The sequence below is a fragment of the Crinia signifera genome, chromosome 5, assembly GCF_055691185.1.
Source record: "Crinia signifera chromosome 5, ASM5569118v1, whole genome shotgun sequence".
NCBI classification, from domain to species: Eukaryota; Metazoa; Chordata; class Amphibia; order Anura; family Myobatrachidae; genus Crinia; species Crinia signifera.
Window position 1 is genome coordinate 108,512,680 of NC_139221.1, and position 15,585 is coordinate 108,528,264.

Genomic DNA, 15,585 nt, shown 5'->3' on the forward strand with positions numbered 1-15,585 from the left:
GGTGCATGTTGTAACGCTGTCGCTTTTGTAGTCCTCTCCTTTTCATACAAGTCATGTATTCTTCTTGTGATGGTGCGTCTTGAGGGAGGCTCATATGTGCTGTCATTCATTGCGATCCTAAGAATGGGCCTTATTTTGGTTCATTCTTTCTGACAAAATCCTTCTTAGATGGACAAAACCATATGCACTGCAGGGGGGGGGCAGATGTGCAGAGAGAATTAGATTTGGGTGAGTAATTTTGTTTCTGTGCAGGGAAAATACTGATTGCTTTATTTTTACACTGCAATATAGATCTCACTTTGAAGTAAAACCCCACCCAAATCTAATTCTCTCTGCACATGTTACATCTGCCCCACCTGCAGTGCACATGGTTTTGCCCATCTAAGAAGGATTTCGTCAGAAAGAATGAACCAAAATAAGGCCCAATGTTCTTGAGACCGACATCTTCCACAATACTAATCGGCCTGCAGCTTGTAGCTATCCACTTCGCTAAGTTATTTGTTAGCTTTTCTTGCTTTTGTTTATCTATACTTCTCCCATATGTTGTATCCAACGTAGTCTGCCGAAGCCTCACTGCACTGTTTGTTTCGTTGGGTGATTTTCTGGAATCAACGCTGTGTATTGCAGTTAAATGATACTTTAAACTCAAAGTACTCCGGTGATAAGACAATTCAACGTTGCAGTGTTTACAAACAACTTTGGTTTTATCAACTCTGCCGTCTGGAAGAGATTTAAAATGAAAATGTCCATGTAATATTTCTGTTCCTTTCTCCATTTAGTCATTTCTGTGAGGGGGGACAGAAAAAAAGTGAGATAAGACCACTGTATCATATAGAAAGCAAAAAGTAGACTTTATACCCCAGTTTTGCAGTGACACTGATTAATGATTAATGTCTTGAGAGCAGGGCCCTCCTAACGTTTGACTGTCTGTAAATACTAAGTTTGTTCTATCACTATCTTCATTGTAAAGCACAATGGAATGTGCTGTGCTATATAATGAACTGTTAATAAATTAAGGGCCCACAGTAAGCTGCCGCAGGCTACAACTTTCATTACCCCCTTTCCATACCTCAACCTCAGACGATCTCTTGTAGTCTTGCACGATGCTCCCGTTGCTGCTGGTCAGTAGTTGGGGAATTGCGCGTCTTGCCGGACAGCCTGCGGTGATGTCACTCTGTCCGTTCTTTAGTACTGCCACTTTATCATTCTACCCAAGTTTGCTGGAATGTTAAGGTAGGGATTGGACACTGACATGCAAACTTATAGACCTGTTTAGAATTGTGTACTCACCCCATCCCCTGTGAAATACAGTACCCACCTTATTACCCCAGCCCTAGTGGCTTGTACCCCTCCGTTATGGGGCTGCAGTAGCATCCTCCCCTGATGCACCCCTCTGGTATGGCATCCACCCCTCTGTTATGGGGCTGCAGTAGCATCCTCCCCTGATGTACCCCTCTGGTATGGCATCCACCCCTCTGTTATGGGGCTGCAGTAGCATCCTCCCCTGATGTACCCCTCTGGTATGGCATCCACCCCTCTGTTATGGGGCTTCAGTAACATCCTCCCCTGATATACCCCTCTGGTATGGCATCCACCCCTCTGTTATGGGGCTGCAGTAGCATACTCCCCTCATGTACCCCTCTGGTATGGCATCCTCCCCTCATGTTACCCCTCTGGTATGGGCCTGCAGTGACATCCTCCCCTCATGTAGACTACACAGTGTCCTTGCTCACATTCATAATGACCCCCTTTATACTAGTAATGTAATTACAGCCTTCTCTTGAGGCAAACTCATGGTGGTATGATGATGTAGCCCTTTTGGATATTCAGCGTCTTTCCTTATGCACCTGGGTATCGTCTCCCTCCTCCTATCTGGCAGCCCCTCTGCTGTTACATGCACAGGGACCTCTGCAGTGTTATCCTGGTGTCTTCCAAGTGTGGCAGCAGCACATGCACGTGGACCTCTGCACCGGTATCCTGGCGTCTTCCAAGTGCGGCAGCACATGCAAGGGGATGTCAGCAGTGGTATCCTGGTGTCTTCTAAATGCTGCAGCACACTCACGGGGACCACGGCAGACACGTCCTGGCGTCCTCCAAGTGCCGATGCGCATGCTGTGTTGGCGCGAAAATGCGCTGTTCTTCCGGCTTCCGGGTCTGAGATCAGCCGGATCACATGACGTACGAGTTAACGCGTTAATGAAATTATCGGCGTTAACATATTTTTGCGTTAACGCGATAATAACGCGTTAATCTGCCCACCACTAATATATATATATCGTTAGTAAGGACTATTGGGAAGACGCTGTTCACCCACTAAATGATAAATGAGTGGAATATATTATATACACCCATATGCTTTCTTATTAATAGTACACATTTGTTAAAAAAAAAAAAAAAAACCAACAACCTAACAATTCTTTCTAGAAATACATGGAATACGTATCAACAAATTTCCATAACACAGATTTGCTGTATAACAATGTAGTATAAAATCCCTTTCAGATAACTGTTCTCGATATTGCTGTGTGAGCTTGAATTTAAAGACACTACGCATTTAGGGCCTGATTCTGCGTGTGCACTGCAGGTGGGGATGTGCTTTTGCGAGTGAACCAGAATCGGGCCCTTAGTCTTTTACAACTTCATCAGGGTTACCTTGTTATTTGTATCACACTGGAATCATTTATTTCTAGCAGGCCTCAACACAAATAAAAGAATAACGTGTAATTCTATGACGTTACCCGTCCTCAATATAGATTATGAAGGTAAATGTAACCTTATGGTGAAGAGTTAAGGTCCACAATAGATTATGTTCCTCTCTCAAATCTTAAAAAAAAAAAAATTATGCCCCTACACCAGGCGTGGGGAACCTCAGGCCCGGGGTCGGTAGTTCTTGCGAGATTCCTCTTAATCAACAGCAGCCGGAGACTGTCAGTCCTATTCAGCGGCAGCCGCCAGAGTGTGGGACGGCTACAGCAGGACAATTTGTAAGATACATTTTTACATATGGCCCCCAATGGATTTTTCCCCCATATAAACGGCCCTTGGCACACAAAAGGTTCCCCACCCCTGCCCTACACCTACTACTTGCCATGCCATGCCCCCCAGGATTGCCAATCTGGCAAGAGTGTGAACAAATATGTTTGTATATAGTTGTACAGGGTATGTGTAAAATAAAGAAGTGTGTGTAAATAAACTAGATGCTATACATTTGCTTCTTTCCCATTAATTTAAGGCGCCAATAACAATTCTCTTAGCTTATGTTAGGTAGTGATTGCTGGGATTGCACTATAGTGTTTTATATTTTTATACGATCTCTGCATTCTGTAATGGATTATATTAGTGGTCAGGGAACTCGGTCCTCATTACCCCACACAGTGCATGTTTTGCTGGTAACCCAGCAGGTGCACAGGTGTACTAATTACTCACAGACACATTTTATAAGGACCGCAGGTGGAGTTAATTATTTCACTTGTGATTCTGTGAGGAGACCTGCAAAACATGCACTGCGTGGGGTCCTGAGGACCGAGTTCCCTGACCACTGGATTATATAAACCTTTCGTTGGGAATTTTCTACAATGTATTTTCCAAACTTTGCTGGGCATTGGAGGAACGTGCCTGTTGCTTACATGGTTTGTAGATTTGCTCTGTAAATGATGTGATAGATTACATATTAATGATGCTACAGTATGATTTGGTGATGATCACTTATTGCTATCTGCTATACCTATTTGGCATGATATTGTATGCACAAGCAGGCATATGCATGTATCTTGCATTCTAGTAAAGTTGTGTTATTTGTTGACAGAGACACGAGCGACACATTAAATCTACTGGAGGTTCCGCTGATGGTGCAGATAATCTTATATCTCCTCAACCACCAAAAGCAAAGAAAAGTACCGAGGCACAAATAATTACCAAACCCGTCCGAGTAATACAAACAAGAAGAATGAACAACAACATCGTCTACCATGAGACTGGTGAGTAATTGTCACAGCTGAATGACATCATTTTTACACATTTTTACACATTTTTACACATTTTACACAGTTTCCTAATGTTGTTTTTTCGCTGGTATTTATTCTTATGCTATGACTAGATTGACCACTGATCTGTAGGCTTGCCAAGTACTCTAATGCTTTTTGCATGCCCATCGATGCTTGCATGCCTGAGAATCCCAGTGTGACACAGTCATATTATTATGTATTATCTAAGATTAAACTGGTTATTTTTTCCGTATTCTGGGGATGACCCTGTGGTCTATGTATTCTATTGCAGAGTAGTATGATCATGTAACCTACTGCAACTTATTAAGTTCTAAAACCATTTTTTGTTGTTCAGTTTACAAAATGAAAGCAAGTATCCAATTGGTTGATTTGTTTTATCATAGTAAATTCCCGATCATCTGACCAAGTTGTCATTCATTTAGGCACAGGGAATATCAATCAGGACAGCTATATCATCGGGAGGACAGACAATTTAACATTTAATACTGTACGACTAGAAATCTTTATAAATATGCATATTTAAGTTTTTTTATAACATTGTTTTTGAAGTTTGAAAGCATCAAAAAAATAAGACCTGTCCTTGCTGAAAAAATAGATAACTACAATTATCCGGCATAGTTGGTTCGAGCACTGAGCCGGATTAGAGAATTTGCTGGATAATCGGTGGTAACTTCTGTAAGAAGGGAGCCCCCCTCAGTGTGACCGCTGCAGTACCAATCCCCCCCCCCCCCCCACACACCTCCCCCGTTCCTGCAGCATGTCTCGGGCTTGTAGAGTATCCAATCCCCCACAGCCTGTCTCAGTCTCTTCCACTACATCTAAGCTCTCTCACAGTCCCTTCTACATCTAACAACCTAACAATACTAACTTACCCCCGGCACATGATGTGTGTGGATTAAAGGAGGTACTAGACAGTGCTGGATAATCGGTGGTCAACCTGTACATATAAGGGTAAAGCTTCTTAAAATGAAAAAGTGGTTGTGTTGCCCATAGCATCCAATCAGATTCCATCTATAATTTCTCTTTAACATCCTGAAAAATGATGGCAGCTGATTGGTTGCACAGGCAACACCACCACTTGTCTGATTTAAAAACTTTATTAAATCTACAGTACCCCATAATGTGTACACACACTTTTTGTCCGTACTTAGCCATTATATTTCATTTGCTAGAAAGAGTAGTTCGGACTTTAGTCATCTACTGTATCTGCCATTTGCTCTTGGATCAATGAACATGGATGCTTCATTCAGAGTTGTAGGTGCAGTAGAAAGAAGGCGCACCAAGGCCACCACAGTCAACTGTATGATAAATATAAATTTTTGATTACATTTATTCTTGTTGCATTCAAATTCCATTATTACTGCGCCTGAGTTAATTTTAGAGCCACACAAGTTGGGACTATAGGAAAAGTTCTTGATATAGACAGTGATACTATTCTCTTTATGGGCAGCTTCAGTGTGATCCACTTATAAACTCCCGGCAGGTGCACAGGTGTACTCAATATTCCTACACATTTTAAAAGTTCCACAGGTGGAGCTAATTATTTCACTTGTAATTATGTGGTACTTGAGGACTGTCACGTTCTTAGGAGCACCAGCTGTAGAATAACGGAGGCTAGGTGCTTTAACGTATGGGGGTTGCATCCACGACAGAAGGGAGTGAAACAAATTGGATCAAATGAATTTGGTTTAATAAAGATATTGCAAGACAATGATACTGATGGCACAAATGATATATGGCAGATTATGCAACTATAAAGTCAATAGTCCAATATGTTATTGCAGAATAAGATGATGCTTGGTAGTTGAAAGGATATTGTAATGTTGCTTGAAGAGTTGTTGAATAAATGAAGACGAAAGGATTTGATTGGATAATTGAAGATTGGATGATTGGTTAAAGATTGGATGATTGTATTGAGGATTGAAGATTGGATGATTGGATTGGATGATTGGATTGAGGATTGGATGATTGGACTGAGGATTGGATGATTGGGTTGAGGATTGGATGATTGGGTTGAAGATTGGATGATTGGATTGAAGATTGGATTGATGATTGGATGATTGGATTGAGGATTGGATGATTGGATTAAAGATTAGATGATTGGATTGGATGATTGGATTAAAGATTGGATGATGGGATTGAGGATTGGATGATTGGATTGTAGATTGGATGGTGAAGGAATAACAAAGAATATGAATAAAGAAGACTTGTCCTTGCTGAATAGGATCGTGGCTGCAAACAGAGGTGACCGTGGGAAATAACCGTCGGGAATATGGAGCAAGGTAATACCCCTTTGGAGAGCTAACCTTGCTGGATCCTCATTGGCGGCAATGGAGTCCGTGGCACTTGGAGGAGTGTAGTGGGAAACTACAGAGCCAGGCTGGAGCAATGATGATTAGGGTTAGACATCATTGTACTGACTGCCAGTCTAACCCGGCCAGTCAGTACTTAACAGGTGGACTGTGCAGCGATAGGTCAGGCAATCTGACAAGGGAGGCGGAGCCGCACAGGAGAGGCTGAGGGAACCAACAATATGGCGCCCGCCAAAGAGGCGTCAGATTTCAGCCGGCCAGGACTGTACGCAGCTGCGCAAACGCCGGCAATCAGTCACAGAGCTAACCAGGCACAAACACACATGGCAGCACGCTACTCTCACCCTGCATGGAACCAGAGCACACATCACCGGTGTCACCACGCGGCGACAACGTGAACACATGTACCCCACCGGAGCCAGGGATATAAGCAGAGGTGAGCGACATGGTATTGTCAATGCAGTTAGAGAGCCTAGGGCTGAGCACAGCACAGGGGATTTGGGTTAGCGCCATGGTGGATGTGACAAGGACTAGGGTTGGGAACCACTGATATAGCATACACCTGTGAATACATACAATGCTTCTAGTGCCTCCATTGTGTATATGGAGCTCATAACCCCATCCTCTTGCTGTGGAGAACAGCAGTGAAAACTGCACATACACTTAGGGCCGGTGCAAGGCGCCCCAGAGTCCCAGGGAGTGGTGTGTGTGTGTGTGTGTGGGGGGGGACATGGGTGCTGGCACCACTCACGGCGGGGGAAGCTACACACGTGACTTAACTTTGGTAGTGGCTGTCATGTAATGAAGAGGAAAATCACTGAGCACTGCCATTCCAACAATAAACTTTTAAACTTTTTTAAGTAAGCATGAACTGAATGTTTTATTTTTATTTTTAGATTTATTTCTGACTAATTGAATGCGCTACATTTCATGGCATACCACGGGGACTGAAGCGTTACCTTTGGCAAAATGAGTGTCTTTGATTGGCGTAATTAAATCTCATGGAGACAGACCTCCATAAAAAGTTTAATTGCAGTAGACAATAAAAAAGAAACCCTGCACATTAGCACACTGACTTGTTAGTGAAACTCTACTGCATTGGCCAATTAGGCTGTGTACAATTTCAGTTTAACACGCATAAAAGAAAGTGACTGCTGCCCGGAGCCATTTCATTTAGAAGAATAGCAAAACCCCAAACAAAATAATAACACTGCTTGTCTAATGGCCTAGAATCATTTTTATTCTTTGACCATTTGATGATTTTATCCTTATTTTGCTTTATACAGTATGATGCTGTTTTATATTCATCGTCGTGTTCTTCTGACAATTTTCTATGGAAAAAAAAGATCCTGCTATCTCCTTTAATACTAGAAGGAATAATGATGAAGAGTAAAGTATTTTGTGTTGGTCACAAGAGTAAAACAGTCTGTCTTTGTCAATTTAAGTTCTAGCGCTTACGTCTACAATTGTAAGAAATTGAGTTTATTCACATCCGTCTCCCTGGACACCGCTATAAAAAGCCACTTTTAGCATTAGTGCGTTGTTAGAATATGTTACCTACTTAAGCTCTTGTGTTGTAACCTTTTATACTGTATATTTTATATATATATATATATATATATATATATATATTTAATTCACATGGGATTATTTATAACACTAAGGGGGGTATTCAATCTTGCCTCTATTTCCACCAGTGGAAATAGTGGCACTCGCCTATTCAATGCTGCCGTTACTGACGGCAGTGAAATCAGATCTGTTTTGGCAGCAAACGGATGCAGATTGTCGAATTCATGGCTGTTTTTGTCAATCCGTGTCAACTTTCACCGATCGATGGACTTTCCGACACTCTGACATGTCGGAACGTTGAATTCCGACATACGAGTAACAGTTGTTGGCACAGGGACAGATGGGAGAAAATTATTTTTAGGTGTGTTCTTGTATGGTACACAATGCCAATGTGTTTTCATTTTCTTTCAAAACAAACATTAGCCTCACCCATTCAATAGCCAATTGAATTTGACACTAGTGACTCATGAATGTCTGGCCATGTGACGTCTCAGTCATTTCTCTGGTTCTTAATAAATTGGTAGGCTGACTTCTCATAAATATTGATCAGGCCCTAAAAATGCCTCCTCACTATGTGTAGGTATTAAGTTGACTTTAATCCTAATGCACAAGCAAATCGAGGTAGACTTATATAATATTACTAGACAGATGACCTTTATTTTCTCTTACAGTTTTGTTTGACCTTTTCCTTTCTGCAGCGTGTTAGTGTTGACATTGACAATTGTCTCCTTACGTTTGTGATGGGTCATGCATTCATTATACATAGTATCAATGACCCCATTTAAAGCTTTTAATTAAAATTCAATACATTTCACATATGTTATTGCAGTAAATCTATTTTTATGAAGCATAACCAGATGATAAATGGTTTAATTAAGAAAGTAATTAACTGTACAGATATGTTACCTGGCATATATCACGTTAGAAAAAATACATTTTAAACTGGTTTGTATGTTCACATAAGTCCTGGCAGTTTAAACAGACATTCCGTTCTACAAAATATAACCGCCAAAGATATATGTTGTGTTGGCATATGCCTTTATTACCATAATTACCATACCCCAAAGAATACTTACTAAGAAAATGAATACCAGTCGTATTTGTATTCTTAATACGAATGAATACGACCTCCAACGGTCGTATTTTTTCCAAAATACTAATTGTAAATAGGGCTGATTTACTGTTTCATATTTGGTCGAAGGCGTAGGTGGGCGTATTCCGCCGGATTCGTATTCATATTGAGCGACCATATATAAGCTGCTAAATACAAATACAAGTCGGCAGCCTTCACGGATCAATCAGATCCATGCTGGCTGCATCGTGTAAACAAATTGTTCAAAATAAATAAATAATGAAAAAAATGGCGTGGGGTTCCTTCCCCACGGCCATAACCAGCATCGGTCTCAAAGAGTCATTCCTCACAGGGAAAACCAAATAGGGGTCCCCCCATATTTCAGGAACGAGCATCGGGCCCAACCAGCCAGCAGGGTAATGCATTCACCCCCTGACCGGTCAGCCTGGTCCCCCCTCCCCTCCAGAATTTACCTGCCCAGGCTGAAGCACCGGTGGGTACCGGGCTGATATTTGTGTAAAAAAAATTAAAAAACTGTTACAGCAGTGGTCAGGGAACTCTGTCCTCATTACCCAACGCAGTGCATGTTTTGCAGGTCTCCTCACAGAATCACAAGTGAAATAATTAACTCCACCTGCGCACCTTATAAAATGTGTCTGTGAGTAATTAGTACACCTGTGCACCTGCTGGGTTACCAGCAAAACATGCACTGTGTGGGGTAATGAGGACCGAGTTCCCTGACCACTGTGTTACAGTATGCATTGTCGTGGATCTACAAATCCCAGCAAGCCTGCACCACATGCAGTCTCCCCCCGTCTTTGGCATTACCCTACTGGCTGGTTGGGCCGGTGCTGGTTCTTGAAATACAGGGGACCCCTACTTGTTTTGGCCCCCGTATTTTGGGAACCAGGACCGACTCTGAGCCTGAGGCTGGTTATGACCGTGGGGGGCTACGTCATTTTTCTTTTCATTATTTATTTATGTTTAACTTTTTTTTATTTTTTTTTACACTGAAGCCTGCATGGATCTGACTGCAGATGATCCCTGCAGGTTTCTGCTACATACGACTGGAAATTAGTTGTATTTTCCAGGTGTATTTTCACGGCAATTACCGGCTATATCCCACTAATTACCGGTTGTATATTGCATACGGCTGGTTAGTAAATTAGGAATCACCATTCTACTGTATGGTGATTCCTACTCGTATTCTTTTGATGGGGTATGCATTTGTATTCGTAAATACAAATGGAATGTGCCATGAATGCAAATACGATTTGACATATTATCGGCATAGTAAATGCCGAAAATACATATAGGAAGTCATATTTGCATAAAACTGCCTACTATTACACTTATTTCAGGTGTATTCACCTTAGTAAATTCCCCCCTTTGGGCCTAATTCCGCATGGATTGGTAATCTGAGAAATTTCAATTGACTGCGAGCAGAAAGCCGCCACCCACAATGAAAGAAAAAAACAGCTCTAATGACAGAGACACACTTTAAAAAATCATCTGGGCATGCCTGCGTTTATTTCTGACACACCCAGAAAACTCCATGTTTCCACTCCAAACACCAGTTTCCTGTCAGTCAGTTGTGAGCTGTGAGCCCATTCCTCGCTGTCAGGAGGCTGTTCGAGTTGGAGTTTGGACGTGCAGCATGTCCAATCTACGACTCCAATCTGATGGGCACTGGACCGCACATCACATCAAATCGGGTGTCAAACAAAATTGCGATTTGGCCATTTTTCACTCGATTTTTCGGCCAATCCATCGGAATCGGGTGAAAAGAAGCCAAATCGCAGGATGTTAAATCATTAAAAAATCCAAAAAAAGGGGAAAAAAAGTGCTCCTTTTGATTGTGTTGGCTTGGCGACGTGGTTCCACAATCACACATAGATGATGGCTTCCTTACAACCCATGACTTCATCCAGGGGCTCACCTTTTTTCTAAACAAGGGGCTTATTCCTGTAGCCTTGTGGACCTAAGTCCGTGAGTGACTATCCCAGGGGTGTGGAAGCACCTTGCAAGAGGACTTCACACCTGGTACTGCATTAAGCGAATCTATATTCCATAAGGTCTAAAAGCTCACTAATCATACTGCTCCTGGCATAATTGTCCCTCAATGCAGTTACTGCAGGCTGCTCCTCCACATTCTCAATGGGGACATTTATCACTGATAAATATCCCCATTGAGACTGTTACATCTGAGTCCTTTCTGAAGTGACCCCTTGATATCAATGAATTGTTTGTGTATTTTAGTCATTTTTAGTGATTATTGTATATATGTATGTGTGTTTAATAAATTGTATTGTTATTTGTGTACCTCCCAGCGCCCCACGTCATTTCTTTGTTTGTGGTAGCTTTTTTGGATGCTGGCAATACTCCGACGTGGAGGCAGCAGGGTGATACAATACACCGCACTATTCCCTACTGTCGTAGATTAATTTTCTATTCCTGCTCCTCCACACTGTCCCAATATTTAGATACACTTCTTCAGACATATTTCAAAGACCCTTTCACCCTCAGTGGGTATATACCTCCTATAGGGACTCTAACTCCAACAAGCCAAGAGAACTCCGTTCCCCCCTAAGCTGTTATGCTATCTGGATGCACCAACTGTCCCACCTGACAAAGCTTCTGAATGGGCCTCCTACCTGGTATCCCTCCTTCACTCTTTCTGGTAATCACTCTATATTTAGGGTATTTTAGCTCATGTCTGTATCACCAAGGTCCAAGGGCGTAACTACCATAGGTGCAAGGGGTGCAGCTGCTATGGGGCCCAGAGCTGAAGAGGGCCCATCTTTGCTGTCTAAGTATATGTTTTACATACATTTATCACAATAAGTTGCTAAATAGGGGGCCCTTTCAAACTTTTGCTATGGGGCCCACAATTATCTAGGTACGCCTCTGCCAAGGACTCTGGATGTAGTGAGTCCCTCTCTCTCCTCTATCTCTCCCCCCCCCCCCCCCCCTATATATTCAGTGTTCAGTTACAATGCAAGTGAATATATATGAAACCCCTTGCTTTTTCAATGTGAATTTCAGTGAGTTGGTGCTTAATGGCAGGCCACAGACCTGCCCCACAAGCGCCTGGGACCTCCTATAATACCTTTTCATCCTTAATGCTGGAAGTGGCACAGTAGGTTTCATTTCAGTAGAATTGAAAGGTAATACATGAGGTATTATAAGATTGTACAATGTTACAGAATGCTCATAACATGCTAATGACAATATTGAATAATTCCAGCATCTGTCACTAGATGGCAGTGCAACATCAATATAATAGTAAAGGCAAGTAATGAAGAGAGAAAAAGCAATGAGCTATTTCTTCAGGGAAACAGATCCTATTTTCACTTGGCACCCAGGATGCAATGTGAGATATGGCAGTGATAGATAAAGTTGGATGTGAATTACATTTTTACATCTATTTGAGCATCAGATGAGATGCTTGTCTCATATGCTTTGGTGCAGTTTCTAGAGATATGTTACTATATTAAGCAAGGGAATAAAATAAATGCATATATATTTTGGCTATATGCTGAGCAGAGACATCAAATTTAAAAAATGTGAATATTAATGGTGGCATAAAAATGGTCAATTTGATGTAGAGATGGGTCTGCACATGTGGACATACAGTCTTGTAACCTGGAGCCCTGCTATACTGAGCCTATTCTTTTATGTCATAGAGTGCTTAGAGACCATAGTGGATCTGACAGTTTAGGGTGCAATATGTGACATTGGGCCCATTGGGCTGACAATTAGCGGCATCCTTCTTCCCACGGTCTTCGCAGCACCAATCGAGTCCTGGCTCCTGGCTTTGATGGTGAATGATTTCCCCACTGGTAGCATGGCTGCATATGTGCTCGCAGCCGTACACAGGGGCTGGGGAGTGCGGGGTAGGGCAACGTTAAACTGCTCGCTGGACTCCAAACACTTGCAGCCTATTGAGCAGGTCTGAAAAAGGCCCATTTTGTTAATGAATACAGCATAATTATGGAATATATAATGTATAACCATTTATTTGTATTTATGCACTCTGGAGATTTAAATATATATAATATTTATTTACAGATTGTCCCTTATCCAAAATGCTTGGGACCAGAAACATTTTGGATAATGGATTATTCCAGATTTTGGAATATTTTTATATTTCGATGAGGTATCTTGAGGTATCTTGCATTTAAACACATCAGTTGTATAAACACATCAAACACCTGAAATACACACAAATATATTTTATTTGTGCATGAAACAAAGTTTGTGTACTATTCACTGAAATTGAATGCCAAGAAATCATTTTCTTGCACATATTTACTGCGTTACATATTCTGTCCCCAGTATTGCAAGTTAGTAGTGCCAGTTACTGTACATATCATGTCCCCAGTAGTGCCAGTTACTCTGTGTGTGTGTGTGTGTGTGTGTGTGTGTGTGTGTATCATACTTGCCTACTTTTGAAAACTAGTTTCAGGGAGATTATAGGTATAGGTAATAGAATTTTGCACAGTGCCCCATGGGTGTCATGCTCCACCCAAAGGGCGTGTCTAGTTCCATATATGGAGAGAGTGTGAAAAGAGATTGTGAAAGTGGCACGTAGAAGCCTGGGTGTGCACTGCTACATCTGAGAAGAATATTTTATAATGACTTATATCCAAATGTAGATGATCCCCAGAGCAGTTAGTAAGCGATACTATACTTGGTAAAGTGCTGGGAAATGGCGCTGATGATGTAATGTAAATGTATCTATCTCTCATTCCTTTATTCCCCAAAAAATGTAACAGTGTAATATGGGCTAGGTGAAATGAGGGAGATTGCTAGACTAATGAGGGAGATTTCTGCTATTTCAGGGAGTCTCCTGCAGAATGCAGGAGGGTAGGCAACTATGGTGTGTATGTGTGTGTATTTAAATATAGCTGTTAGGACCAGTAATGGTTAATTACGTATCTGTTCAGTGTCTACTTTAAACAGTATATATATTTTTTACCTAGTTTTCATGTGCTTGTCCTCCTAGAGATGATGAATTGATAGCAACATGTATCCACAACACTTCTCACTAGCAGGTGTAAGTGTGTGTCAGGAAATTACACAACAATTGGCAGTGATTCTGGACCATGAGGATCCTTTGTCAAGGCATTGCACTCATGTGGCTGAAAGCAGCTGCTAAATTGCCCTATACACACTTAGCTGGCATACTGTTCTCCTAAGTGCAGATGAATGTCATGCCATGAATAAAGATGTGTCTTATGAAGTGGTGATAGCAGTTACAGCTGGAATAATTGCTCCTACATATACAGTGTATTTAGGCAGTTGGTAGGCATGAATGTAGGTTTTTTTTTCTGAAAGCAATATCTTGTCCCATTTCAGCTATTGTGTTCCCTATTTATATGACAATAGCTCTCTCCAAACAAACTATAAACAAATAAACACTGGGGCACTAGCTAAAGCAGAAATATAGCAGAGACTTAAGCCCCATACACACTAGGTGCATGTAATGTAAACAATATCTCTCAGACAGGGACATCTAAATGATATTGTTAACAATATTGTCTAGAGTGGACACTCGAAATCGTTAACGATGATTGATATCTAAAGGAACATGGAGGTCAATTTGTCAATATAGCCAAACATACTGCGTGTTTGGCGGGCTCCGGTGATGTCACTGAACGATATCAGTGTCTGATACCTTTCAGTGTGTACCGACAATATCGTCCGCCCTCGGAAGATGCGGTTGGCTATATCGTCCATGACCACTGTTGGGTAATGTGTATAGGGTTTTCTTAAGCCTGCAAGCATATGCAGTGGTGGATTTCCCACTAGGCACGTGAGGCATGTACCTAGGAGAGGCACTTGTGGGGAAGGAGGCATATCAAGTTGATGAGATCTGGTGTTTCTTTATTATAAGGCACTATGCGACTTCTCTGAGAGGAGAACTTGCATGCAATGCCCCATGAGCTGCCCAGGAAGCTCCTCTTACATATAATATATCGTATGTGATCCCATTCTCCACTGCCAGCCTGCTGTCCGAGTCGGAGGTTGGAAGTGCAGCAGGTCCGATTACTAATTCCAATCTGATGCGCATGGATCAAATCAGATGTCAAATACAAGTGTGATTTGGCCAGTTTTCTTCTGATTTCACTAGTGTATGGCCAGCTTAACTTTGTTTTACAGCTGGGCAGCAAATTAAGGTAGTAGGGTGAAGTTTGGTCTTCTTAGGCAGCCTAATGGGATGTCGACTGGCCCTGAAATGATGGGAGCAGTGGCATGATGGAGGGGGCAGCCAATAATGTGGCTAGAAGTGGCATGAAGCTGAAATATGCCTCCTATGCATACAGAACTGCCCTGACTTTTGCCCTCATTATGGAAGTATAACGGGCAGGGGTCAAAGTGGGGGGGAACGGGGTGGAACTGAGTTCCACCACCTCTAATGGTGAGGTGGAACTAGTTCAACCTCCACTTTGGCCCTGCACAGTAATTCTAGAAGAAAATAATTCTAGTTTGCAGGTGGATGCCAAAAACCCTACCACTGGCCCTGGATCTGCCAAATAGGAGGAGGAGAGAGGGAGAAATTAGATGGTCAAGGGAAATGGATTCCACCACCTCTCCAGGACCACTTTAAGCCCTGATCATGGCT

At 42.0% G+C, this 15,585-nt stretch overlaps 1 protein-coding gene across 2 annotated transcripts in view; it reads left to right on the forward strand.

Moving 5' to 3' along the window:
- Positions 1-15,585, forward strand: part of DCDC2 (doublecortin domain containing 2) — a 208,246-nt gene that overhangs the window by 92,878 nt on the left and 99,783 nt on the right. For both annotated transcript variants that reach the window (XM_083187841.1, XM_083187842.1), the window contains one exon: positions 3,806-3,977. In XM_083187841.1, coding sequence (XP_083043967.1) covers positions 3,806-3,977 — 172 coding nt within the window. The remainder of the gene's footprint in view (positions 1-3,805; positions 3,978-15,585) is intronic.